The 25,144-nt window shown below is 49.0% G+C and overlaps 2 protein-coding genes across 4 annotated transcripts; both read left to right on the forward strand.

Annotated features, from left to right (window-relative positions):
- The first annotated feature begins 634 nt into the window (after positions 1-634).
- Positions 635-13,774, forward strand: C1RL (complement C1r subcomponent like). Of its 3 annotated transcripts, XM_058558895.1 has the most exons (6): positions 635-806; positions 1,369-1,597; positions 6,581-6,770; positions 7,616-7,741; positions 7,885-7,959; positions 9,972-13,774. In XM_058558895.1, exons 1-6 carry the CDS (start codon positions 724-726, stop codon positions 10,742-10,744), a joined length of 1,476 nt encoding a protein of 491 aa, XP_058414878.1. In that variant the 5' UTR covers positions 635-723; the 3' UTR covers positions 10,745-13,774. The 3 variants fall into 3 exon arrangements, with proteins under 3 accessions (XP_058414878.1, XP_058414879.1, XP_058414880.1); XM_058558896.1 differs by lacking the exon at positions 6,581-6,770 and having other exon boundaries at positions 1,369-1,577; XM_058558897.1 differs by lacking the exon at positions 1,369-1,597 and having other exon boundaries at positions 647-806.
- Positions 13,775-14,527: 753 nt separating this feature from the next.
- On the forward strand, positions 14,528-24,304 carry C1R (complement C1r). Its single transcript, XM_058557603.1, has 11 exons — positions 14,528-14,632; positions 15,367-15,595; positions 16,832-17,024; positions 17,331-17,477; positions 17,580-17,776; positions 18,062-18,209; positions 18,315-18,436; positions 20,176-20,254; positions 20,617-20,772; positions 22,692-22,766; positions 23,220-24,304. Coding segments are annotated over exons 1-11 (2,118 nt in total). The 5' UTR covers positions 14,528-14,630; the 3' UTR covers positions 23,990-24,304.
- The last annotated feature ends 840 nt before the right edge of the window (positions 24,305-25,144 follow it).

Raw genomic sequence — 25,144 nt, forward strand, 5'->3', positions numbered from 1 at the left:
ACCTTCCACACACCTGCCTCCTTTGAGAACTGGACCACCGGCCTTCACAAGGGCTTCCTGACCCCCCACCAAGCCGTGGATGAGTGTCGCTCCTGGAGGTGCAGGGAGGGCAGCCTCTGCCCACAGCCATGGCCCTGGCATCTGCCTAAAGAAGCTTGAGTCTGCAGACCCCCGCCCTGCACCAACCTGACTCTGCTGGACAAGCAGCTTCCAGGGTTGTGGGCAGAATTCAAAAGACCACCAAAGTGAAGGCCCCCAGCCATGCTCGACAAGGAGGGAGAGGACAGGAGAAGCTCAAGTTCACGGGTCACAAACTTCAGTTTCTACAAAAGGCGGGCTGGTAACATAAACAAGTCCCAAGGCCAGGGAGGGAGAGGTTTGGCAGATTAAAGGTGACAGCCATAGCTCACAAGGAGCCATCCTATTGTGCGTGATACATGGACATGGTAAAAATTCGTTTTAAATCGTACAAAAGAGTCAAGAGTCAGTGCCCTGATCCCTTCTGAGGGCTGTTGTGGCTTTGGAGACGTTTTTCCTCTAAATTGTGGTGGGCGAGCTATTCCTAAATCAGACAGCAGGTGGCGCTCAACTCAGAGAATTAGAAAAGAGGAACCAGGGAGAGTTAAGTAACTCATTTCCAGTAACTTCTCCCTCCTCCCCACAGGGCCTTCTCCAGCCCGGTTTCCTGTTCCCCGGCCTGGGCCAAGTCCTCTCAAGTCCCAGATGTCCGGTTCCAGATGCCTGATCTCAGAGTGGGGGAACTGTCTGTGGGGAAGCCCCCACTCCACAAGCTGCCCAGGCAAGATGTGAGTCTGTGGAGAGGTCTGGAGGAGAGGAAGAGGGTGGGGAGAGGGAAGGGGGGCCTGGGGGCGTATGTACACACACACACACACACACACACACACACACACACACACACAGCCAGTTAATGCAGCGGGGGACTGGAATTTGCCTGCCGCCTCTAGCAGCCTTCCCTGGGGATGGTCAGGCTCCATGCTCCGAGTCAGGAAACCAACATATTTTAAATGTCCCTCACTTGTACCACCACTGCTCCCTCACCCAGGGTGGAGGTGGGGTTTGCTGAAGCAGAAAGCAGCCCCCTACTTTGGATGAGATTCTACAGGATGATGAGCAACGGTGGAAACTCAGGTCTAAGCTCAGGCTGACCAGGAGGCTGAAGGAATTGGGGTGAGGAGGGGCAATAGGGAGTGGCCAGGAGGTGCCCAGGCCTCACGGGCTGAAGCCACAATGTCTAACTGCCTTTGCCAGGCCTCTCAAGCCCTTAGCATGGCTTGCCTCCGTACCTCATATTTCCACAAGCCTCAGGCCACGGCTGTGTGGCCTCATCTTGCCCTCCCCCACCCACAGGTGGTGGCTGCTCCTCTGGGGAGTCGTCCAGGCTTGCCCCACGCAGGGCTCCGTGCTCTTGGCCCAGCAGCTCCCCCAGAAGCTGACATCCCCTGGGTACCCAGACCTGTATGTCAAAGGCCAGGAGATCTCCATCGACATCAAGGCTCCAGAGGGCTTTGCCGTGAGGCTTGTCTTCCAAGACTTTGACCTGGAGCCGTCCCAGGACTGTGAGCAAGACTCTGTCACAGTGAGCTGGGGTGGGGGTCCTAGAGGGAGTCTGGGGAGGGAGGCTCCTGGCCTGGAGCCCAGGGGCAGCGGGAGGTGGCTGCGCCCTGAATCACAGAGGATGAAGAGTCAGGGGCACAGATCCAGCTTACCTGGGAGGCAAGGGTCTGGCCCCGCGCACAGCCTTCCACCAGCTGCCCTGTCCCCGCCAGTGCTGGGCCCCACAGAGCGAACGAGAGGGCAGCAGGACAGGCCCTGCCTTTTGAAGTCTTGCAAAGGGATACACGAATGCTGCAAATCCGTAAAAGAGCAAGGACTCTCACATCAGTCGTTAAAAATACACCGTCAAGTGTCTGCTGAGTCCTCCTCTGTCAGGTTAGGAAGCTGGGCGTAAATAAGAACAAAAGATCAGATAACTGTGTGAGTTTACCTTGGAGGAGCTAGTGCAAAACTTCGTATGATCGGGGCATTATCCATAACAAGGACACTTTAAGAACAGTACTTTACATTATCTTTTGGTTTAAATTTTATATATCAAAACAATACATGCACATAGTTTGTTTTTTTAATCAGAGTGCTACAAGGCTTATGATGAGAAACAGCACTCTGCAGCCCACTCCCCCCGCCCCATCGCTACTCCCCGGGGGCAGTTATTTACAGTTCGTGTGGCTGTTTCGTCTGGTATTTATTTTCTTACATATAAATGACATGCTTGTGCTGTGTTTTTTTACATATTGTCCATTAACTTCCAACTACAGAAGACGGGACGAGCTTTGTCTCTCTCAGACCTTCACCCCCCACGTTTCCCCTCCCCCATCCTCCCAGTTTACCTAGTTATCATCTTTAGTTAAATCTAGATCTATTGTTTACATTATTAACTTTAAAGTATTCACTTCTGAGCACATGACGTACAATAATTACATTTCCTTTCTTCTCCAACTTTTGGGTTTCCCCGGAGTCGATAATTACATGGAGTTCTTTGGGGTTTTTGTTGGTTTCTGTTTTGATTTTAGTTTGCTTCATTCTCTCTGTAACTAATCTCCCCAAACTCTTGGCCAGAGAGTAAATCGCCTCTCAACATGTTCAAGTACAAACAGCCATGTCTCCGTCCTCGTTTGTATTGGCGACATTTCACCTGAGGCTCTTGATGATTTGTCTTCAGTTTGAGCTCTTTGCTCAGACGAGCCCCACACGTCCTGGCAGGGCCCTCCCTCCCATTCTGGGCATTGCCTCTCCCAGCCCTGGGTTGGAACTGAATCCCCTATCAGTCTCTTTCTGGGTTTACTCCCTCATTTTGGAGGAGCACATTCTCCTCAGAAAGGGCGTGAGGGAATACGTTTTAGAGGATCTCACGTACCCCTAAATGTCTGAGTTCTGCACTCACAGTTGATGGACAGTTTATCTGGGTTGGATTCTAGGTGGGAAGTCATTTTCTCTCAGAATTTTGGTGACACTGTCTTCTGGCTCTAGTGTCGTTAAGTCTGATACCACTGTGATTCCTGATCCTTAGTGTTTTCTCTCTAGAACTTTTGGAATATTTTCCTTATTACCAGTATTTTGAACTTTCATTTGACATGCCTTGATGCAGGTCATTTGTACGCATTGTACAGGGTTCTTTTAATCCAGAGACTTTTTTAATCTAGTCCTTCAATTCTGGAAATGTTCTTGTATTGTTTTTTTAATGATTTCTAGGCATTTACTTTGTTTATTTTCTCTTTCTGGAACTTCTCTAATTTAGCTGCTGTACATTCTGGACTGATTATCTAGTTTTCTTGTCCATTCAGTTCTGTTTTCCCTTTGTCTTTTTGTTCCACTTTCTGGGAGATTTCCTCATTTTAAATACCAAATTTTTAATTAACCTTTTTCTGTTAACAGTTTTTCATGTCTAAAGGCTCATTCTTATTTTCTAAATGTGCCTTTTTAGAAAATCTTGTTCTTGTTCCATAGAGGCAATATCTACTCTTTTCCTTCTATCAGGATTATTTTAAAACGTTTCTTCTGTTCCCTCTATTGTCTTTACTTCATCAAGTCCCTTTTTACTGTTCCCTTGTTTTGGTCTCTGCTTTTCATGTTAGAGACTTTCCTACAATGTCTCATAATCCTTGGCTGTCCGTTCATATATAAGAGTGCGTACTAGAATGGATTTGGATGCTCTGTGTGGATAGCTGAAACTTGTGAAATGACAGGTTTGAAAATAGCGTTACCAACAAGGTGACCTAGATGTGCTGTCGGGGGCCTCCCAGATACCAAAATGAGGAATTATTCTCTTTGGGGACAGCCAACCTCAGAGAGGAATCCTCAGGTCTCATGCTCAGGGTTGCCAGCATTCTGGTAAACAAGCAGGGGAGGGCACCTCGCTGTTTGATATGTAGCCTTTCACCTAATCCCTCTGTTTCAGTACTGGCCTTCACCCCCTCTGTCAGGTGTGCTGGGGGACCCCAAGTCCAGGGTTTCTGCCTCATGCTCAGGTCTTCTGCCAGGGTGAGCCAGAGGGAGTTGTCTGGATGCGCACGGTTCTGAGGTCTCCGTACATAGGCTCTGTCAGCTCTTGCCTCATCCCCATCCTCAGGGCATCCTGGTTACCCCAATCTCCGAAACTTTCCAGAGTTCCGTGATAAGAACCTGCTTGCTTTATGTTGGCTGCCACCTTTGCAGACTCAGGTTGCCACTTGTCCCTCTCCACTCCACCTTCCAAAATGTTGTTGACATCTGCTGTCATCCCCTCTCGTGCATTTATCCTTGATCGTGTATACCATTTTATCCTTTTGCTGTCACAGTAGTGTGTTTTGAGGTGGGACAGCAGATAAATGCATGTATTTATTCCTTCAGATTTAACTGGAAGTCAGGGCTGTACTTTATTCAATTCAGCCTATGTCTGTTGAGCACCTACCACGAGCCCTGTTCTTAGTCATGGATGGTTTTAATCCCAGCCTGACTCTGCCCTTGCCATTGAGGGAGTTCAGGCTCAGGAATAGGATTCTCCCCTCCTCTCTGCCAGAGCAAGTCACACACATGCTCCTCAAATGCAGAATTCAACACACTGTAGTCTAGTTCATTTTTCATTTGTCAGTATCCTCAGCCAGACTGAGGGCTCCCCGGTAGCAGAACTATATCTTATTCATATCTGTATCCCCAGCACAGTATCTCACACATAGGTCGTAATCAATGACTGTTTTTTGAAGGAATAAATGAAAGGAAGAACAAAATCCAAGCTTGCCATGTGTGTAGGACACACAGAGAATGGATTTTGACTGAGCAGGTATTTAGTATCGTCCTCGCCACGCTCTTTTTGCAGATACTAGAGATGCCACAGGACGTGATGTTGTCCTGGCTGGGAGAGGCCTCACAGACCGTTTTATAGGAGGTCTCATCTTATGGGAGAGGAAACTGAGATCTGGGGTAGATGAGAAATTCCCCATGTCACGCAGGGAATTAGGTGCAAAGTCTGGAATTTAGCATGAGGTGGATGACTCTCGGTCGGGTGTTCATTCTACTTTGCTAGTTAGACTCCTAAGTCATTTTCTTTAGCCAGCAACTCATGAGAAAGGAAGAAAAGAAAACTAGAGGGCCCGGCCCCGTGGCTGAGTGGTTAAAACTTCTGCACGCTCCGCTTCAGCAGCCCGGGTTCAGGGGTTCAGATCCCAGGTACAGACCTGCTCCACTCACCAGCCACGCTGTGGAGGTGTCGCACATACAAAAAAAAATAGAGGAAGATTGGCACAAATGTTAGCCCAGGGCTAATCTTTCTCCAGCAAAAAAAGAGGAGGGTTGGCAAGAAATGTTAGCTTAGGGTTAATCTTCCTCAGCAAAAAGAAAAGAAAAGAAAACTGGAGGGTTTTACAACCAAGTAGATCAGTAAAGGACAGTTTCCTACAGCAAAATGCCTCTTCCCCAAGAGGTAAGACTCATAAATATGGGGCTCAAATTTTTTGATGTTCTAAGGAAAAGAGCAGTATTGGGATGTGCCCAAGCAAGGCATTTGGGGTGATTGAGAAATTTTCTTCATGCCAACTTGGACCCAGTTAATGTGATCACAGTGAGATGGGCTGGATAGAGTTGTAAAGGAATTTGAGACTTTGGAAGAATGAGCAAATGAAGAGCTAGCAAGAACCCAGGATATGTGCATCAATATGAAAATCAGAAATAAAGTGAGCTGAATGGTGAGCTGTGTGCCCAGAATAGAGATTAAGCATGAAGCATGGCAGGGGAACCCCTTTCAAGGTGCCCTTCCTTGGGTGGGGGAGCCCACAGGAAGGGATTTGAGCAGGGGCGAGGCAGTCAGAAGGGGACTGAAACACAGATGAACTCCTTAAAGAATATGTAAGTTAAGCAGCAATAGCCAGCATATCCATATCATGGACATTTTGTGTCCTTAGATTCCCACGCCTTGTGGAGGCTTCATTTACAGTTTGTGGGGTAAGAGGAGGGACACTCCAAAGAAGGAGAACAGGAAAGGCCCAGACCCCCAGGGGCTTAGTCTTTGCAGAAGGCCTTATTTCTTCACAGATGTTGGCCAAAGGAAATTACTCAGAGAAGTGGAGGGCGATGTGGGTGGAGGAAGCCGGATGGGAGGGACTTAACGTCAGTATGTTCACTGATTCAAGCTGTCACACTGTAGGCACCATGTTGGGCAGCAGGGACTCAGTGGTGAGCAAAAGAGACATAGTTTCTGCCTTCTTAGAATTTACAACCCAGTGGACTATTGGGGAACCCTGGGGTTCCCAAGGAGCTTCTTGAAAGCAGCTAAATATGGTGGGATTTATGAGATAATTATAGTAGGCTAAAGAAATATGTTGGGTATCTGGTCACGTCTCAAAGAAACTTGGGAGTCAGTAATGGAACAGGAAGCTTCTTGAACGAGACTCCACGAGGTATGGCTTCTGAGCCCCCGAGGTGTGCAGACCTTCTAGACGGGGCTAGAGTTCATGCCATGACGTGACCCTGCGACTACCTGTGGTGCAGATTCACCCCACACCTGCATGTCCTCCCTCCCCTCCCCTTTCAGATCACGGCCAGTGGGATGGATCCAAGCCGCTTCTGTGGCCAGCAGGGCTCCCCACTGGGCAGCCCCCCTGGTCAGAGGGAGTTTGTATCCTCGGGGAGCAGTTTGCGACTGACCTTCCGGGCACCTGCCTCCTCTGAGGACAGGACCACCCACCTCCACAGGGGCTTTCTGGTCCTGTACCAAGCCGTGGGTGAGTGTCCCTCCTGGGGGTGCAGTCTCTGCTCACAGTCATGACCCCTGGTATCTGGAAGCACCAAGCAGAAGCTTGAGCGACTGCTGAGGCTGGGGGCTCAAGGACACCTGGGCCCAATGCCTCCCCACCCCCGCACTGCCCCTGCTGGTGAGCAGCCCAGTTAAAGGGGCAGCCATTGCTCAGCACCAGCAGTTGTTTCCATGCCAGTCTACTGGCTTGGTGCTTACAGATCATCTCATTTTTCAAGAGAAGCCAAAAATCCAGATTTTTACATGAAATTCTAGATTTTCAAATGGTAACTCAGAATTTTTGAAAGATAATATGTGCACATGATAAAAATTTCCTGAAAAAAAATAATATGGTGAAAAGTAAGCCTTCCTCTGATCTCTGGCCCTTAGTCTCTGGCTACCTTGTCCAGAAATAATTCTGTTCTCTATTTCCTAGATAGTCTTCCAAAGACTTTCTGTGCTATTCAAATATAAATATCGTGTGTGTGTTGCGTAATATTCACAATGTTTTAAATTTGGCATTTTTCACTCAATGATACACCTTAAAGATCATCTCATATACGTATGATTAGCATTGCCTAATTCTTTTTAATGAGCATATAGCATTCCTTTGATTGATGCATTGTAATACATTTAATCAGTCCTCCGCTAATAGATATTTTGCTTCCACAAACAGTACTGCTAAGGATATCCTTGTATATACATCTTTGAGCACATGTATGAGGGTAAATTCTTAGAAATGGGAATGCTAGGTCAAAAACATTTGCAATTTTAATTTTGATATTGCTAAAGTTCCTTCTGTTCTAGGTACTAATGACCACTGTTTTCCTATAGGTATGAACCATAGTCAGCCTATCAGCCCGGCCAGTGGGGGCTCTGAGGCCACACACACACCCGGAGACAACCCCTCCAAATTCCAGAACCACTGCCAGGAGCCATATTATCAGGTGGTGCCAGCAGGTGAGTCCCCACTTGCTGGGGAACCAGCTCCTATTTGCCTCGCTCCCACCAAGAGGCCTGAGGCCCTTTGGGCTCCTATCTTTCGGCCCCACCCCTCCCAATGCTGAGCCTGTTTCTTTGCCTCCCCTCTTTTCACTCCTCAGGGACACTCAGCTGCACAGCCCGGGGCCCCTGGCAGGAGACACAGGACAGGAGGGAGGTTCCTCACTGTGTACCTGGTGAGTAGTGACCTGCCAGCACTATGACCACGGCCACTTCCCCAGGAAGCCTCAGCTGTATGCGGGCCTGTGGGAGCAGGACGCAGGAGGGTAAAGAAAGCCTTAGAAAGAAGGGGGGAGATAAAGGCAGAAGGTGAGGAAGAAAAGGGGAACCGAGAAGGCCCAGAAAAGGAGAGGCAAGGAGCTTGTCCCCTGTCCTTTGAGGATCAAGAGATAACTGAGAGAGCAAAAGCACCAAGGAAGTTCCTCAGATGGGGATGTGAAGGAGGGAGAGGGGCAGAAGAGCTGAAATAAGAGAAAGCCCTCTCTTGTGTGTGCATGTGGTAAAGATGTTACCAGATACACACCCAGGTGCTTCACCCGCCACACAAGAGGGGCCAGATAAAACTGGAACACCAGGCTTATGGCAAGGAAAGAGTTTTTATTTCGGATGACGTCAGCCGGGAGACGAGAGCTCTCAAATTTATCCCGTCTCCCTGAAAGATGGGAGGCAAGGGGTTTTAAAGGTTGCGAGGGTGAGCATGTGCTGGGGTTTTAGGTAAGGGAGGTGGGGCATGTGGACATGCTAGCTGGCACCTTCCCACCAGCCTGCATTTGACCTTGCAGACTGAATTTCTTTCCCTTGACTGTCTGGACTTTTCTGGGAAAGTTTTCATCTTCAGCCTGCGTTTGGCCTTGTGAGGCTGAATATTGACGTCTGGACCTTGATTTCCTGGGAGAGACAGCTCACTCCTATACTAAGGAGGGACAGAGAGACCTGGTTAGTTTTAAACAACAGTTGATTATGCTGAATATGCACAGCTGCAGTTAGCAAAGCTTATCTCCAAGTTTTTGCTCTCTTCTTCTAGCCCAGGGAAGATTTTTTAACCTCTTTGTGCTCGGTTTCAAGGATACACAGACAGGCACTCTGTCCCCAAAATATCTCCCTACCTAGATGCCACAGTGGCAGAAAGTCCACCATTTTTTTTTAAGTTTTTTTGTTGAGATAAAATTCACATAACATAAAATTCACCATTTTAACCATTTTAAAGTGTACAATTCAGTAATTTTTAGTATACATATTCACAATGTTGTGCAACCATGACCACTAATTCCAGAACATTTCCGTCACCTCAAAAAGAAACTCCAACTGTCCTCTCCCCCATCCCCTGGCAACCACTAATCTGCTTTCTGGACTTGCCTCTTCTGGACATTTCATATCAATGGAATCATACAATATGTGGCCTTTCGTATCTGGCTTCTTTCATTTAGCATAATGTTTTCAAGGTTCATCCACATGGTAGCAAATATCAGTACTCCGTTCCTTTTCATGGCTGAGTAGAATTCCACTATATGGATATGCCACGTTTTGTTTATCCATTCATCAGTTGATTGACATTTGGGTTGTTTCCACTTTTTGCCTTTTATGGATAATGCTGCTGTGAGCATCCATGTACAAGTTTCTGTTTGAACATCTGTTTTCAGCTCTTTGAGGTATACATCTAGGAGTCATATCATATGGGTCCTATCCCATATGGATACTGGGTCATATCATAACTTTATGTTTAACTTTTTGAGGAATTTCCAAACTGTTTTCCACAGTGGTTGCACCATTTTACATTCCCACCAGCAATATATGAGGGTTCAAGTCCACTATTTTCGAAACCCATTTTTTTTTTTGAGTCAAAGTATTGTCTTTAACCCAATCTGAGTAAATTTCTCAGATTTTACTCCTGACTTATAGAAAGCTCTAGGGGCAGGCTGACTTGTGCTTTGGGAGTGGGTTGGAGGGCGAGTGGTAGTCACAGATGTTAAAAGTGACAAAATGACACAGAAAACAGAGGCAAGAAGCACTGAGGACAAGTGGCTTACTGCCCTGATTTTGCTCAGGGATAGTCCCACCAAGAGTCTAAAGACACGACTTAAAAATGGCTGAGGAGGCAGGAGGGAGCGCACTTCACACAAGTGGGTCTTTGCTAAATGCATCTTGATGTGGCTGCTGATGTTTCACTCTTTCCTCTCCTCTCTCCCAGTCTGTGGACGGCCGGTCACCCCCATAGCCCAGGACCAGGAGGCCCTTGGATCTTCCAGAGCTAAGTCAGGAAACTTCCCCTGGCAAGCCCTCACCAGTATCTACGGCCGTGGGGGTGGGGCCCTGCTGGGCGACAGGTGGATCCTCACCGCCGCCCACACCATCTATCCCAAGGACAGCATCTCTCCCAGGAAGAACCGGAGGGTGGATGTGTTCCTGGGCCACACGAACGTAGATGAGATGCTAGAACTGGGAAACCATCCCGTGCGCCGTGTGGTGGTGCACCCAGACTACCGTCAGAACGAGTCCCACAACTTCACTGGGGACATTGCTCTCCTGGAGCTCCAGCACAGTGTGCCCCTCGGCCCTAGCCTCCTCCCGGTCTGTCTGCCTGACAGCGAGACCCTCTACCACAGCGGCTTGTGGGGCTATGTCAGTGGGTTTGGTGTGGAGAGGGGCTGGTTAACTACTGAGTTGAAATACGCAAGGCTGCCCGTAGCCCCAAGGGAGGCCTGCAAGGCCTGGCTCCAAGAGAAGCAGAGGACCGAGGTGTTTTCTGACAGCATGTTCTGTGTTGGGGATAAGATGCGGCCCCAGAGTGTCTGCCAAGGGGACAGTGGCGGCGTCTATGTGGTATGGGATGATCATGCCCGTCACTGGGTGGCCACGGGCATCGTATCCTGGGGCATAGGGTGTGACAAGGGATATGGCTTCTACACCAAAGTGCTCAACTACGTGGACTGGATCAAGGAAGTGATGGACGGGAAAGACTGACCCTGGGGTGCTTGAACACTGTGCGGGCCCAGACAGGAGAGGGTTGGGAGTGAGGACTGAGCCCTGGGGTGGGGAGGGGAGTGGGCAGGGAGTCCCTATTCAAGTCACTGCTGCAGCAATCTGCGCAAGGGAAACCCTCCTCCACTCAAGCCCTCCACCATCCCAGACAGGAAGCAGCGTCCCAGGCCCCTCCTCCTCATCCTCTCCCTTCCTGCGTGTTTGCGCTTCGCCCAGAGAAGCCCTGTATATCTCAGGGAGTTTCACTTTCAACTTCTCCTGCTGACACAGCTTCTTCCGTACTCTCCTGGGAGACAGCCACCCTCTCATCCTCCTGTTCAAGCGGAGTATGGGTCAAGTGGTCTTAATTACATTTCATTTCGGAAACATTCCAAAGCCCCTTGAGTTGGTTTCACCGTGTACCACAACTCCTAGCTGCAATTATAGTAACAGCTCGTTTTTTGTTTTACATCTTCCGTATGCCAGGCGCTTCACATGTATTATTTCATTGACTCCTCACACCAAGTTTGCAAATGGTGTGTTATTATCCATGTTTTACAAATGAGGAAACTGAAGCCCCGGGAGGTAATGTGACTTGCCCACATCCCACAGCTGATACAGGCCTGCAGAGGCCATGTGCTTTCCAGTACACCTGGATACCTCTCCATTGTCCTCAAGACCTGCTGTATGGCCCACTTCCCTTCCCAATCCGCAACTCCTTACAGATTCTCCCACCCTGGGAATTCCTGCTGCGATGAAGATGACAACACCTGGCCCACGCTCTCGTGCTGGCCCCATGTCCCGCAGACACCCCACTGCTGCTGGACGCCCCGGCCTGTGCCCCCACTGTGCACTGCTCCACCTTAAAAGGCCAATTCTTTAATTTTTAGTAAGGACTTGAGGTGATGTACAGTAAAAGACACAAATAAAATATAATTGTTCAAATGGAAAGAGAAAGTGAATACCATAAAACAGAGAAGAGAGCAAAATTGCTAGGTCAAGTTAGCCATATGGTTCAAGGTTAAATTTATCTTTGAAAAATAGCAGGATTTGAAGTTGTACGTACATATGGTTGCTTCTATTTTTTAAACTTATACATAGTACAAAAGACTATTAAAAATACTCTAAAATATTAATCAGAGGTTGTTTTAGGTGGTGTAATTTTGACTGTTTTGTTTTCCCCCATTCTTCTCTATTTGCTAAATTTTATTTAATAAGCATATATTTGTTTTACTTTATTTTTTTATTTTTATTATTGAAAAAATGATATGAGTTTATCGCTGCCAAGGCAAAAAATATATACCTATACATATCTATATGTCTATATCTGTATATCTAGATCTAGATGGAGATAGAGATATGGATATAGATATAGATATATCCACAGAGGGAAACCTGCCATTACTTTAAGAAAGAAACTTTTATTTACCAGAATCAAATCCTAAAAGGAATTAACAATATAATGGACAACGTCTTCAATACTAGTTTTAAAACAAGTGCCTGAGCAATCTTCATATGGTTCTTTCTTCTTTCTATTCTTGATATAAGTCGGGGTATAAGACAAATGTGTAAGTAAAGGTTATTTTGAGTGGTTGGGCAGAATGCAGGTCTGGCTAGGGCTGACCTACTGAGGTCCAGGCTTGTCACTTTCCAGTCATGTTGTATGATACCAGGACAGAACTCGGAATCCCTGGGACAGATGAGAGAGCTTCAGCTGGACTTACCTTCTTGGACCACCTCCTCCTTACCTGTTATCTCTGCCATCCTGCCCCCACTATGAACACACAACACACACACACACACACACACACACACACACACACACTGCTGTCAAAATGCTAATGTGCAATTTGCTAGACAAGATTCCCCTTCTCTCTTGTCTTCTGATCTGGTTCTTAACCTTCTGCCCTAACTTTTGTCTTTCCTGACCAGACAAGGCCATGGATCATGCCATGGATCAGCTCTGCCATCAGATTCATTCCAACAGCTCCTACATATAAGCCTGCTGGAGAAACACTCCAAACCTTGGTTGATCTTGCATGTATCTGCTCTCTAACTACATCCAGTGATGACTTGGTCACTGCCTAATGGGGAACTACCCCATCTTCATGAGTCCTTGTAATCCACCACCTGGGAAAGTGCCTGGCACGTTAAATAGGTCACCCACAATGGGTGGGTAGGTGGGTGGAGGGATGGAGGGATTAATCTAATAGGGGAAAAAGCACGATAGACTACAAAGGCCTAAGAATTGAGAGGCCTGCTCTGCAGTCTGAGCCCCCCTTTGGAATACAGCGCATAGGGTATTTGAGCCATGGAGAATTGATAAAGAAAGGCTTCCACGAAGAGCAAACTTTTGAAACAGGACTATGGCCTGGTGGACAGGAGACACAAGAGCCCCTCCTCCCTCCCAGGGGCCTGGCTTCCTCTCAGAAAAGACAAAGGCAGCTGGGTACACAGCCACACTATTTGCCTGGCCCTGGGCAGTTGTGACCCTGAGGGCTCCAACTCGTGACCAGATGTGTGACTGGGAACCAGGCAAGGAAAGGGTTGCTGAGAATCTGATCCATATCTAACATGGTCTGTCAAATGTTTTTCTAGACAAGGAGAAAACTAAATGTGCTGTTTTTCAGAAGTTGATGCCCCCGTTTTTGCAGATGTTGCCACCCTACAGTGAAACTTACATGGTTGCAGCAAGACCCCTGCAAATTGCTCCAGCTCCAAGGGTCCAAAAGTTACCATGGGCCCATTGAACTTATTATGAAATGGCATGTTACATTGAACCTGTTACGTAATGGTACCTTGATCTCCTAATGTAATGGCATGTTACATAGAACTCACTATGTAACGGTGCCGTGAACTCCTTATGTAATAGCCTGCACATGCGCCCTGATTGAGCCCGGTAGTTACACAGTTGTAACATATCCTCTGCACTCTTGTGTATAAAGTCTCCACCAGCACTACACTGCTTTGGGAGCAGTCCCCGGTGTTCTCCATTGCTGGTGCAAGTAATAAACCTTTTCTTCACCCCCTTCAGCCTTGGTTGTGTTTTTCGGCTCCGCACTCACCCAGAGGCAAACCCATCGGTTACAGATGCTGGAGGAAAAGAGGAGGTCCCTTCCACAGCTGCCCTTGCTTCTCTAAGAGCCAAGTTCATTGGCAGGCCTGAATTCACTGAGGTGGGGAGGAAGAGTCTTAAAACAGACCCTAGTGCTGCTTTAGGGTCATCCTGACACAGCAATCCCTGTTGTACGTCTGAGTGTCATTCTTGAGTGAAGTAGGCCAGGGCCCCAAAGCAATCAAACCCCATTCTCCTCTGTCCACTCCTGCACTGCCCTCCTCTACCCCTTGTTCCTAGCATATCATCCTGGACATTGAAACCCTGGCCATTCCTGGACGGGGCTGCTGGGTGACAAAGGACAGGATGCACGAGGTTAATGGGAAAGGGCAGTGCAGAAAAAAGGGTCCCTTCAACTGTGATTGCCATTACCCTTTGGGTAGGAAACTTTTAAACACAGCAGCAGTCCCTCGGAAGGTCCCTGAAGAACGGGGGAATCCCGATCAGATTTAGAAACAGAAGTATGGGCCTCCAACCAAAGGCTTTTCTGTCCCTAAAAATTCTGACCCATCTCCTTAGCCCTTCCCATGTTGGCCAGCAGGTGGCACCACCATCAGGGATTTCAAAACCAAAACTAAGTTAAACTGGAAACAGATTTTTGTTTTGTTTATGCAAATAGATCATTCCCTACAACATTCCTCTGGGAATGGTCCCCTCCTTCCCTCTCCACAGTCATTCCCTCCCCCTTGCCTCCTCTGCATGACCGCTCTCTCCCTCAACACAGAGTGGATGAAGACGCTGTCAGGAGAGTGAAGGATCCACAGGCCTTGAGAAATGTGAGTAAGGCTGATGGGGACCGAGCAGGGAGGGAGAAGGCAGAGGGGAGAATCCTGGGCATGGGAAGCAACCCTGCTCCCAAATTTATTCAGAGAGACAGGAGCACCCTTCTCCTCCCTGTATACCTTATCCATTCCAATGTGCACATGCGTGCACACTCGTGAACACATACCCCTCCATCCCTCCTCCTGAAGATGAAAGGAGACCTTAGACAATGAGGTGACGGCCACATTCCCTTTTTCCTCCCAGCTCATAGCAGGGGAGCAGCGAGATGGGGCTACCCACTCTGCCCAGGAGGGGTGTCCTCTGTGCTCAACTCCGTACTCCACAGGCGGTTTCTCCCAGAGGCCTTTGCTGAGCCTTTTGGGAGCCCTTTCAGAGAGCCATGACTGGAAACCCTCACCCTCAGTTAACTGGTCCCAAGCCAGCCCTATTCCGAGAAGGGGAGGGGAATGATGGGACAGAGTAGGGGAGGAGGATGGGGAGAGAGGTGAAGAGTATGATGACCTCTGGACTGGACATTGCCCTGGGGAGGAATACCCAGTGCAGCAGCTCCAGAGGCTGGCCTCCCCACTCCACTCACCCCCACCTAGAACACCTCTGTGAAGTCTCAAATGGGCACAGAGGAAAATGCCCAGTGGTATGACCGTCCCATCCCCCACCCCAGCCACTGCCCAAACAGCAAGGGATCTGCACCCCTCCAGCCCTACAGACACCTCTTTCTTTTTGGCAGGTGGCTTTTATACCTCTTGGTGCCAGTCCTGTTCTGCAGGGTGGAAGGCTCCATCCCCAACCCCCAGAAGCTCTTTGGGGAGGTGACTTCCCCTCTGTACCCCAAGACTTACCCCAACAACTTTGAGACAACCACTTCGATCACTGTCCCCAAGGGGTACAGAGTGAAGCTCATCTTCTGGCAGTTTGACCTGGAGCCTTCTGAAGGCTGTTTCTATGACTACGTCAAGGTAGGGGTCAGGTTGGGAGGGAGAGGGAGAGCTGGGTGTCTCTGGAACCTGAGGACTTGTGCTCTAATCACCCCAGATGGCACTCCCCACCCCTGGACACAGCCCCCACCCTGTGAGAGCTGATGGCAAAGTGAGTTCTGAGAGACAGGCGATGCCCAGGAAGGGATGCCCACCAGGTTTAGAGGCCCTCAGTGAGCACAGAAGGGAGAAACACGAGGAAGGGAAAGTACAGGCCCCACTCTCAGGAAATTTACTGTCTACAGGAGTCAGAAAAACCTTCCCCATCTGCTGACTTGCTGGAAGTCTTTGGGAAACCACTGTGCCTCAGTTTCCTTGTTTCCATGGCTGCCTCAACAGGAACATAAGAACGTGGGGAAGAGAAATGTGTGTGGTAGCAGCTCAAGCATAGCCCTCAGAAAGGACAATGGGCTCAGTCCCCTCACCTTTGTAACAACCTAGGGTACATTTTCAGCCCCATCTTTCTAGAAGGGATTTAATAAAAATGAGATTCTAGATTCAAGATTCAAGTAGAGCCTACACATGTCCAATAAGTACCATTCCCAGGAGACTCCCTGAAGGTTATGGGAGAATAACATAAAAATGATACATCTTCCTAGCCTAAAGGACTTGAGAAGTTTGTAATGTTGCGGGGAGGGGTCTTGGCGGCAGGGATAGTGAGGAATAGGGGGGACGTCTTCTGCTTTTGAGGGTTACGGAATCTGTGAAGAAAGAGATAAGGGAAGCTAGGCAATGCTTGCCAGTGCGAAGGCCGGTGGGCCCCAGAGGCTCACACTCAGCGAGTATATCAGCAGGCATGGCTGAATGTGAATGGTCTGACTAAGGTGAGGTGGAATAACAAGACAGAAAATAAAGCAGACAGGAATGAAGGAATGAGAAAGGCTGGGTAGAGACAACCAGAATTCCAGGGGAAGACAGACACAGGAGGCGGTGGGAATGAAGGAAGGTCTAAAACACGCTGGGGGAACATAAAACAGGGAAGGGGTGATGTACCAGGCACAGGGTAACCTTAGCAATGGGAGACTCGGGTGGACAGATGAAAGTCACCTGGGGAAGTTGACAACAGCCAGAGCCCGGCAGGTAGAGACCAGCTGGAGGCTGTTGCAGCAGTGGGGCATGATTCGCTCCCCGGGACAAGAGAAGGACCTTCACTGACCTTCCACATGGGACATGTCTCCTCAACCGCTCTTCTTCCTCCCCTTGTCCTTCCTCCACCAGATCTCTGCTGATAAGGAAACCCTGGGGAGGTTCTGTGGGCAACTGGGTTCTCCACTGGGCAACCACCCAGGAAAGAAGGAATTTATGTCCCAAGGGAACAAGATGCTGCTGACCTTCCACACGGACTTCTCCAATGAGGAGAATGGCACCATTATGTTCTACAAGGGCTTCCTGGCCTACTACCAGGCTGTGGGTGAGTGGTCCCCAGGTGCCCCTTTCTCAGGCCTCGGTCATATTGAACGGGAGCTGGAAAAGGGTATCATGAATCCAAAGAAGCAGGAAGCCCGGCCTTCCTTGTTTTTCCCCTCAAGAGAGCTTTTTCCAGAAGAGGCCTGTTAACCTGGGCTCTGTCCCCGTCAGACATTAGAGACACCTGGAGGTCCAGGTGGCCAGGAGCTGGCTTTGTCTTTTGGCCTCTGGTGAGTGACGATTCTGAGACCAGCGCCACTACAGAGGTCCCTGACAGGAATTTAACCCTTCCTTCTGGAATCTCTTCCAGACCTCGATGAATGTGCTTCCCAGCACAACTCTGTTGAGGAGAATCCCCAGCCCCAGTGCCAGCATCTGTGTCACAACTACGTTGGTGGCTACTTCTGTTCCTGTCGCCCAGGCTATGAGCTTCAGAAGGACGGGCATTCCTGCCAGGGTGAGATCAGGGTGGTATGGGAGGGAGGCAGGGACTGAGCAAGGGCTTGCTGGGCCAGCCAGAGAATCTTCTGGTGACACTCTCCCGGCCCTACTCTCACAGCCGAGTGCAGCAACGAGCTGTACACAGAGCCATCGGGCTATCTCTCCAGCCTGGAGTACCCCCGGCCCTACCCCCATGACCTGCGCTGCAACTACAGCATCCGGGTAGAGCGAGGCCTCACCCTTCACCTCAAGTTCCTGGAGCCTTTCGAAATCGATGACCACCAGCAAGTACACTGCCCCTATGACCAGCTACAGGTACAGCCATCCTATCCCCTGAGAGACCTCTTCCTCTCCTTCCCATCTCCATTTGGCTCCTCTCATCCCTACTTCCTGCTAGATCCTCTGGCCAGTTGGGATAGGAATGACCAACATCACACATGGGCTAGGCAAGTCCCCACACATCTGGGAGTGGGTCCTGGGGGTCCCTTTTCCCCTCCAACTGAAAATATACACAAAAAAGGACTCCCACCACCACCACCATCCTGGTCCTGTGGAAAAATGTCTGAATTGGAAAGATGACCCTCCATCCTCCCCTACCAGATCTACGCCAGTGGGAGAAACATCGGCGAGTTCTGTGGGAGACAAAGGCCCACTGACCTTGACACCAGCAGCAATGCCGTGGATCTGCTGTTCTTCACAGATGAGTCAGGGGACAGCCGGGGCTGGAAGCTGCACTATACCAGTGAAGGTAAAGTTGCCTGGGGGCCTCCCTTGCTGGCCAGCAATGGGGCAGGTGGATAGAAAGAAGGACAAGTGGCTCTGAAATAAAGATGCCCTCTGGTCTCCCCCACAGTCATCAAGTGCCCCCAGCCCAAGACCCTAGATGAGTTCACCATCATCCAGAACCCACAGGCTCAGTACCAGTTCCGTGACTACTTCATCGCTACCTGCAAACAAGGCTACCAGCTCATGGAGGTAAGAGCCCAGGGCTAAGGGGAGAGAGCTGGCCCAGCATTCCAGCAGTAATTCGGGTGGCTAGGCCCACAGCAGATTTAGGCTCAGCCCCAACTGGAATCACAGATGTTTGAGCTGGAAGGGTCACCTGGTCTACCAGCTCTCAAACTTGACTACACATTGGAAATAGCTAAAGTTTAAAAAATACTGATGTCTGGGTCCTCTGCTAGAGACTGATTCCGTTGATCTGCAGTGCAGCCTGGCATGAGGATTATTTAAAGCTACCCAGGTGATTCTAATGTGCAGCCAAGTTCAAGAACTACTGCCCTAGTCTAATAACTCATTGTAGAATTAGGAACTGAAAAGGCAGGGGTGGAGGTGGCATGCAAGGAGTGACTCACTCAACATCACAGCGATTTTGCACAGCATGGACTAGGACAAAATCTCCCGCCTCTTGCTCCAGGGCTCTTTTATGCACATGGGTGGTCTCACCCTGGGCCCGCCACCCTGTCCTCAGCTTTGCAGACTCAGGAGAGAACGTAGTTTCATCCACTGGCCAATCTCACAAAAGATGGGAAACTAAAATGCTATTTAAAAAGCATATGATTGGAGTTACCTCTGGCCAGGGACCTGGGACTGGACATCCCATCTTTGTTCAATAGATCCACTTGGAAGAGCTAATCAGAATCAGAGAAGAGACCTTTGGTATGTCCTTAAGTAGTTGCTAATTCATTCAACAAACATTTTATTGTTTACTGAGTGTCAGGTAGTGTTCTAGATGCGGGAGGTACAGTAAAAAGAAACACACATTCACGCAGCCTTCATGGAGGTTACCTTTGAATGTTGCATCAAGCCGAGTTAGCCAGATGAACTGCTCTTTACTCCAAGATGCTTCCAGCTACGTCACGAGGACTGGGTGTCCTGGGCCCAGAAGACTGGACACTCACACACACTTTGCTCGCGTTGCAGCCTCCCTTCCCTATACCACCACCTCCCTTACCTGGCATTTGTCATTCACATCATAGAATTTAAAACAAGTCACACAGTTTATCTCACATGATTTACATTTCACTCAGCATCCTAGTTCTCATACACACTCTCTTGCGATCTTTTCCAGCGCTAACTCTCTGAGATGACTGCTGGTCTTAATAAAACTCATTCATACTGTCCAATTACTTTTCATTTCAGAGGGTGCTGTTTTCTTGTCTTGTCTGTCTCGCTCAACTACAGCAGCACATGGCATCCATCAGTATCCTAAACACCCTTGAAAGTGGCTGGGCTGCACTAGGACTGTAGGAAAGGCCCTTGCCCTTAAGAAAACTGCAACCTAGGAGAAACGAAGTGATGCAGGCCGAGACTCACTCCAGAGCGAGAGAGGCGTGGTTCTACCTCAGGGCAGAGTCTTGTTTCAATGCAGAAAACACACAACCAGGCTTATTTTTTTAATTTAAAATTGTGAGGTTCTACTGGACCTCAGTGAAAACAGGCAAGAATCTAGAGAGAGGATTGTTGGATCTGACAATTGGCCCTTGCTCTGACTTCCTGCTGTGTGACTCAGGGCTCCCATCTCTAACTCCGGCCTGAGAGGACTGGCTGGAGAGAAGGACAAAGGAGCCCCATCCACAGGGCTGCTGAGGTCTGAGAGCTTGCGAGATGTCTTTGCATTCCCTACTGCTCCTGCATGGGAAAGGCAGGAAGGAAACTTGAGTCTTCCTTGTCCTAATGGCACCTCTACCTCTGCTCTACCTCTGCGCAAACAGGGAAACCAGGTGCTCCTCTCCTTCACAGCTGTCTGCCAAGATGATGGCACATGGCATCGTGCCATGCCCAGGTGCAAGAGTAAGTCACAACTCAGGATGTGTCTGCCCCTGGGGACCTCCCATGCCCCAGCCTTGGGGACCCAGGCTAAGAGAAGAGGGGGTCTGGACTAAGCCTCTCCCCAAAAGACCCTCCCTCTGACTTGTCCTTTGAAGCCTATGGCCCATCTCAGGAACCAGACAGGCTTCATCTCAGCAGGATTGATGGGCTCCACCCAGAACTGAACTTCACTCCATCCAATTCCCATCCACCGCATGTGCCCCCACTGACCATATTTCCCTAAGAGTCTCAGCCTGTTCCGTGGGCAGACAACTCACATTCCTCCCTCTGACGTTCCAGTATAGTCATTCTCAGCTCTCATACAGCCCTATGTTCTCTCTAAGTCAAGGACTGTGGGCAGCCCCAAAGCCTGCCTAACGGGGCATTCAGTTATATCACCACAAAGGGGGTGAACACCTACGAGGCCCGTATCCAGTACTACTGCCGTGAGCCGTATTACAAGATGCATACCAGAGATGGCATCAGCAAGTCCGAGCGAGGTAGGGACCCATGCAAATGGCAGTCTTCTCCCTTCTATCTTCTCGGGACATCTGAGATTTCGTCCAGTAGAATCCCTCGGGAATGTATATTAGGCTGTCTGCCCAGAACACTGGCTTCAGGGGCCTAAAGTACAGTGCCAAAAGGCATATGGTAGGGTTGAAAAAGGAGGCACTTAGGCTGATACAAAGAAAGACTTGAATCTCATAAATAGTCAGCTCCCTCTTACCAGTACCACCTTCATCACCATCATTACCCCCACCACCGCCGCCACCACCCCCACCCCCACTGTCACCACAACTACCCCCTCCACAACCACCACCCCCACTATCACCACCAACACCACCCCCACCCCCACCATCACCACCCCCACCCCCACCACCACCACCACCACCCCCACCACAATCACCACCCCCACTATCACCACCACCACCCCTTCCACAACCACCACCCCCACTATCACCACCACCACCACCCCCACCCCCACCATCACCACCACCACCCCCACCGTCATCATCACCACCACCATCACCACCACCATCACCACCACCACCACCACCACCACCACCACCATCACCACCATCACCACCACCACAATCACCACCCCCACTATCACCACCACCACCCCTTCCACAACCACCACCCCCACTATCACCACCACCACCACCCCCACCCCCACCATCACCACCCCCACCCCCACCATCACCACCATCACCACCACCATCACCACCACCACCACCATCACCACCACCACCCCCACCGTCACCACCACCACCACCACCACCACCACCACCACCATCACCACCACCACCACCACCACCACCACCATCACCACCACCACCACCACCACCACCACCACCCCCACCATCACCACCACTACAGCTACATCAGTGGGACTTCCCCCAGCATTCTCCCCACACACCATCTCAGGCTGCTATGTTATGATTTGTTGCATTTAGGTTTACTAAATGACTCTCAAACTCACCTATGGGTATCTTTAAAACTTTTTTTTTAGATAAAAGAAATCACATGCTTTGTAGGTTTGAAACACGCAAAAAAGAAAAAAAATCTTATATCTAGGTTATATATGGTATTATTTAAGAACCAGGCTTTAAAGTCAGACAACCTTCACTTTACATGTTGGTTCAGGAACTTAGAAGTTACGTGATCTTGTGCAAATTATTTAAGCTCAGTTTCCTCATCCAAAAAATGAGGATAATAATGCATACCTGAGGGGCTGGCCTGGTGGCGCGAGCGGTTAAGTGCGCGCTCTCCACTGCGGCGGGCCACGGTTTGCCAGTTCGGATCCCGGGTGCGCACCGACGCACCACTTGGCAAGCCATGCTGTGGCGGCGTCCATATAAAGTGGAGAAAGATGGGCACAGATGTTAGCCCAGGGCCAGTTTTCCTCAGCAAAAAAAAGAGGAGGATTGGCAGATGTTAGCACAGGGCTGATCTTCCTCACAAAAAAAATAATAATAATAATGCCTACCTGAAAGTGTCACTGTGGCGCTTAAATGAGATAATCCAGATAAAGTGCTTAGCAACAAGCATGGCGCAGCGTCAGCAGTCAGAAAATGTGGCTACATTAGTATCTACAATCCGACTACCAGGGTGCAATCTCCGATAAGATGTTGCTAGGTTCCTTCCAGTGTTTGCGTCTACTTTCACAAACAGGGATCCCAGCAAACATATAGTTAAGTATTCTGATTTTTTCACTTAATATCCAAACAGAAATATATGTATGGAGCCTCTTAACACTTTTGATATTCCATCCTTACATATTTGAACCTTTCTCCTTGATCTTTGTCCATGTTGGCTCCGAATTCCCCCTCTCCCTGTTCAACACACTCAGTTGCCTCTGCAACCTGGTTCTCCTGCCCACCACCTCCCAACCTGATCACAGACCCTCTCCCCTCAGGGATGTATACCTGCACAGCCCAGGGCATTTGGAAGAATGAACAAGGAGGAGAGAAGATTCCTCGGTGCTTGCCAGGTGAGTGGAAACCCTCCAGGGCCATCCTCAGTGACTTTTGCAGCCCTGCAGGGCCTCAGAAAAAGGATGCACAGAGAATGGAGACAAGGCAAGTGGAGAGACACTCCAGCTTGAAGGCGAAAATGGACCTGAGGAGTAAGGAAAAAGGAGACGAGATGTCCCAAGAGAAAGGGAGCGAGGGACCCAGAGAACTTGACTCAGTCCTGACATTTCGCATTTTCACTGAGCAGATGGGAAATCAGGGAATAAAAAGGGCAAGAAAAACTCCAGGAAGAAATAAGCAAGAACAAGGAGAAGAGGCAGGTCAAGGAGGGGGGTGTGGGAAAGGGAGGAGAAAGAGGAAAAGGCCCAGAGCCAAAAAGAGGGGATGAAAGGAGACCTGACTGACTACAGGAGGGAAGCGGGTGGGCCCGGAGCTGACCTGTCCTTGCCTTCCCTGTCTCCCTTCTCCAGTGTGTGGGAAACCCGTCAACCCTGTGGAACAGAAGCAGCGCATCATTGGAGGGCAAAAGGCCAAGCTGGGCAACTTCCCGTGGCAGGCGTTCACCAACATCCACGGGCGAGGGGGGGGAGCCCTGCTGGGCGACCGCTGGATCCTCACCGCTGCCCACACCCTCTACCCCAAGGAACACAATGCACAAAACAATGCCACCGTGGATGTGTTCCTGGGCCACGTGAGCGTGGAAGAGATCACAAAAATGGCAAACCACCCTGTCCGCAGGGTCAGCATCCACCCAGACTACCGCCAGGACGAGTCCCACAATTTTGAGGGGGACATCGCCCTGCTGGAGCTGGAAAATAGTGTCACCCTGGGCCCCAACCTCCTTCCCATCTGCCTCCCTGACAATGAGACCTTTTACGACTGGGGCCTCATGGGCTATGTCAGTGGCTTTGGGGTAATGGAGGAGAGGATTTCTCACGATCTCAGGTATGTCCGTTTGCCCATAGCTAAGCGAGAGGCATGTGAGACATGGCTCCGGGGAAAAAATAGGAACGATGTGTTTTCTCAAAACATGTTCTGTGCTGGGGACCCGTCTCTAAAGCAGGATGCCTGTCAGGGGGATAGCGGCGGGGTCTTTGCAGTGAGGGATAATAAAAACGATCGCTGGGTGGCCACAGGCATCGTATCCTGGGGCATCGGGTGCAGCAAGGGGTATGGCTTCTACACCAAATTACTCAACTACGTGGACTGGATCAAGAAAGAGATGGAGGAGGAGGGCTGAGCCCAGAATTCACCAGGTCGGAATCTAGAGAGCAGTGTGTGAAAAAAAAAATCATCTGTCCGATTGTTGATAACCACTGAGAATCCATATTAAAATCACTGATGCAGAAAGACACTGTGTGAAATAAGTTCTCTTTTCTATAATCCTATCCACATTCTTCACCTGAAACAGCCCAAAGCTCACCTTTCTTTCCTCCAAGGATTGCAGATCTATTCCACAATCTCTAATAATCACTGTTCTCTTCCATCTTTATACCGTTTACCCAATGAATACCCAAGTGAATAAAACTCTTTCCAAATAAAATTTTATGAGAGATTCCAGTGTGTAAAATGAGTCAAAAGCAGTATTTGATCAATATGAAAATATTTAGTAAGATCATATTTAAAATATTTACTTAGGAAGACAATGAGAAAAATTAAGTTTATGCACACATTTACAATTAGGATTGTAGATAATTTATTTCTGTATTTTCTTTTGATTGTACCATGTGAAGAAAATCCTGATTTTCCCACATGCATAGTTGCAAATACAACAACTTTTTAAACAGCTCACCTTCCAATCTCTAAATATTCCTTAAGAGAGGAGTGGTATAAAATTTTTGTTTGCAAGTTGAATTATTAACAATGTTTTTAAATAACTTGTATTCTTTAAGATACATCTAAAGGTCAGAGAAGGGCCCAAAACTTGGGATAAGCACTGTAAGTATTTATAATAGATTATTATTATTTTTTTTTATAATTTTATTTATTTATTTTTCCCCCAAAACCCCAGTAGATAGTTGTATGTCATAGTTGCACATCCTTCTAGTTGCTGTATGTGGGACACAGCCTCAGCATGGCCGGAGAAGCGGTGCGTCAGTGCACGCCCGGGATCCGCACCCGGGCGGCCAGCAGCAGAGCTCGTGCACTTAACCGCTAAGCCACGGGGCCGGCCCTATAATAGATTACTATCATGATGCTGTTGCACAACTGACTCTTCTGGACTTGTTTGAACAACTTCACAAGAGCCGACACACACAGGCCTGAATTTAAGAAGACCAATGCAGAGCTAACACCTTCCCAACTAATGACAAGTTTTTAAGTCCAAATGCAGGTCCACAGTCTCTTATCTGACACCCTCAGGGCCAAGTGCCTTTCAATATTCAAAAGTTTACAG

This window comes from Diceros bicornis, chromosome 17 (genome assembly GCF_020826845.1).
Source record: "Diceros bicornis minor isolate mBicDic1 chromosome 17, mDicBic1.mat.cur, whole genome shotgun sequence".
NCBI classification, from domain to species: domain Eukaryota; kingdom Metazoa; phylum Chordata; class Mammalia; order Perissodactyla; family Rhinocerotidae; genus Diceros; species Diceros bicornis.

Bases quoted from the DNA above. Each gene is read 5' to 3' on its own strand.
- C1RL (XM_058558895.1), top strand. From the start codon at position 724: ATGTCCGGTTCCAGATGCCTGATCTCAGAGTGGGGGAACTGTCTGTGG. The intron at 7,742-7,884 runs GTGAGTCCCCAC...TTCACTCCTCAG, and splicing joins TTATCAGGTGGTGCCAGCAG to GGACACTCAGCTGCACAGCC. The intron at 7,960-9,971 runs GTGAGTAGTGAC...CCTCTCTCCCAG, and splicing joins GGTTCCTCACTGTGTACCTG to TCTGTGGACGGCCGGTCACC.
- C1R (XM_058557603.1), top strand. The intron at 17,777-18,061 runs GTACAGCCATCC...CTCCCCTACCAG, and splicing joins GCCCCTATGACCAGCTACAG to ATCTACGCCAGTGGGAGAAA. The intron at 20,773-22,691 runs GTAGGGACCCAT...CTCTCCCCTCAG, and splicing joins CATCAGCAAGTCCGAGCGAG to GGATGTATACCTGCACAGCC.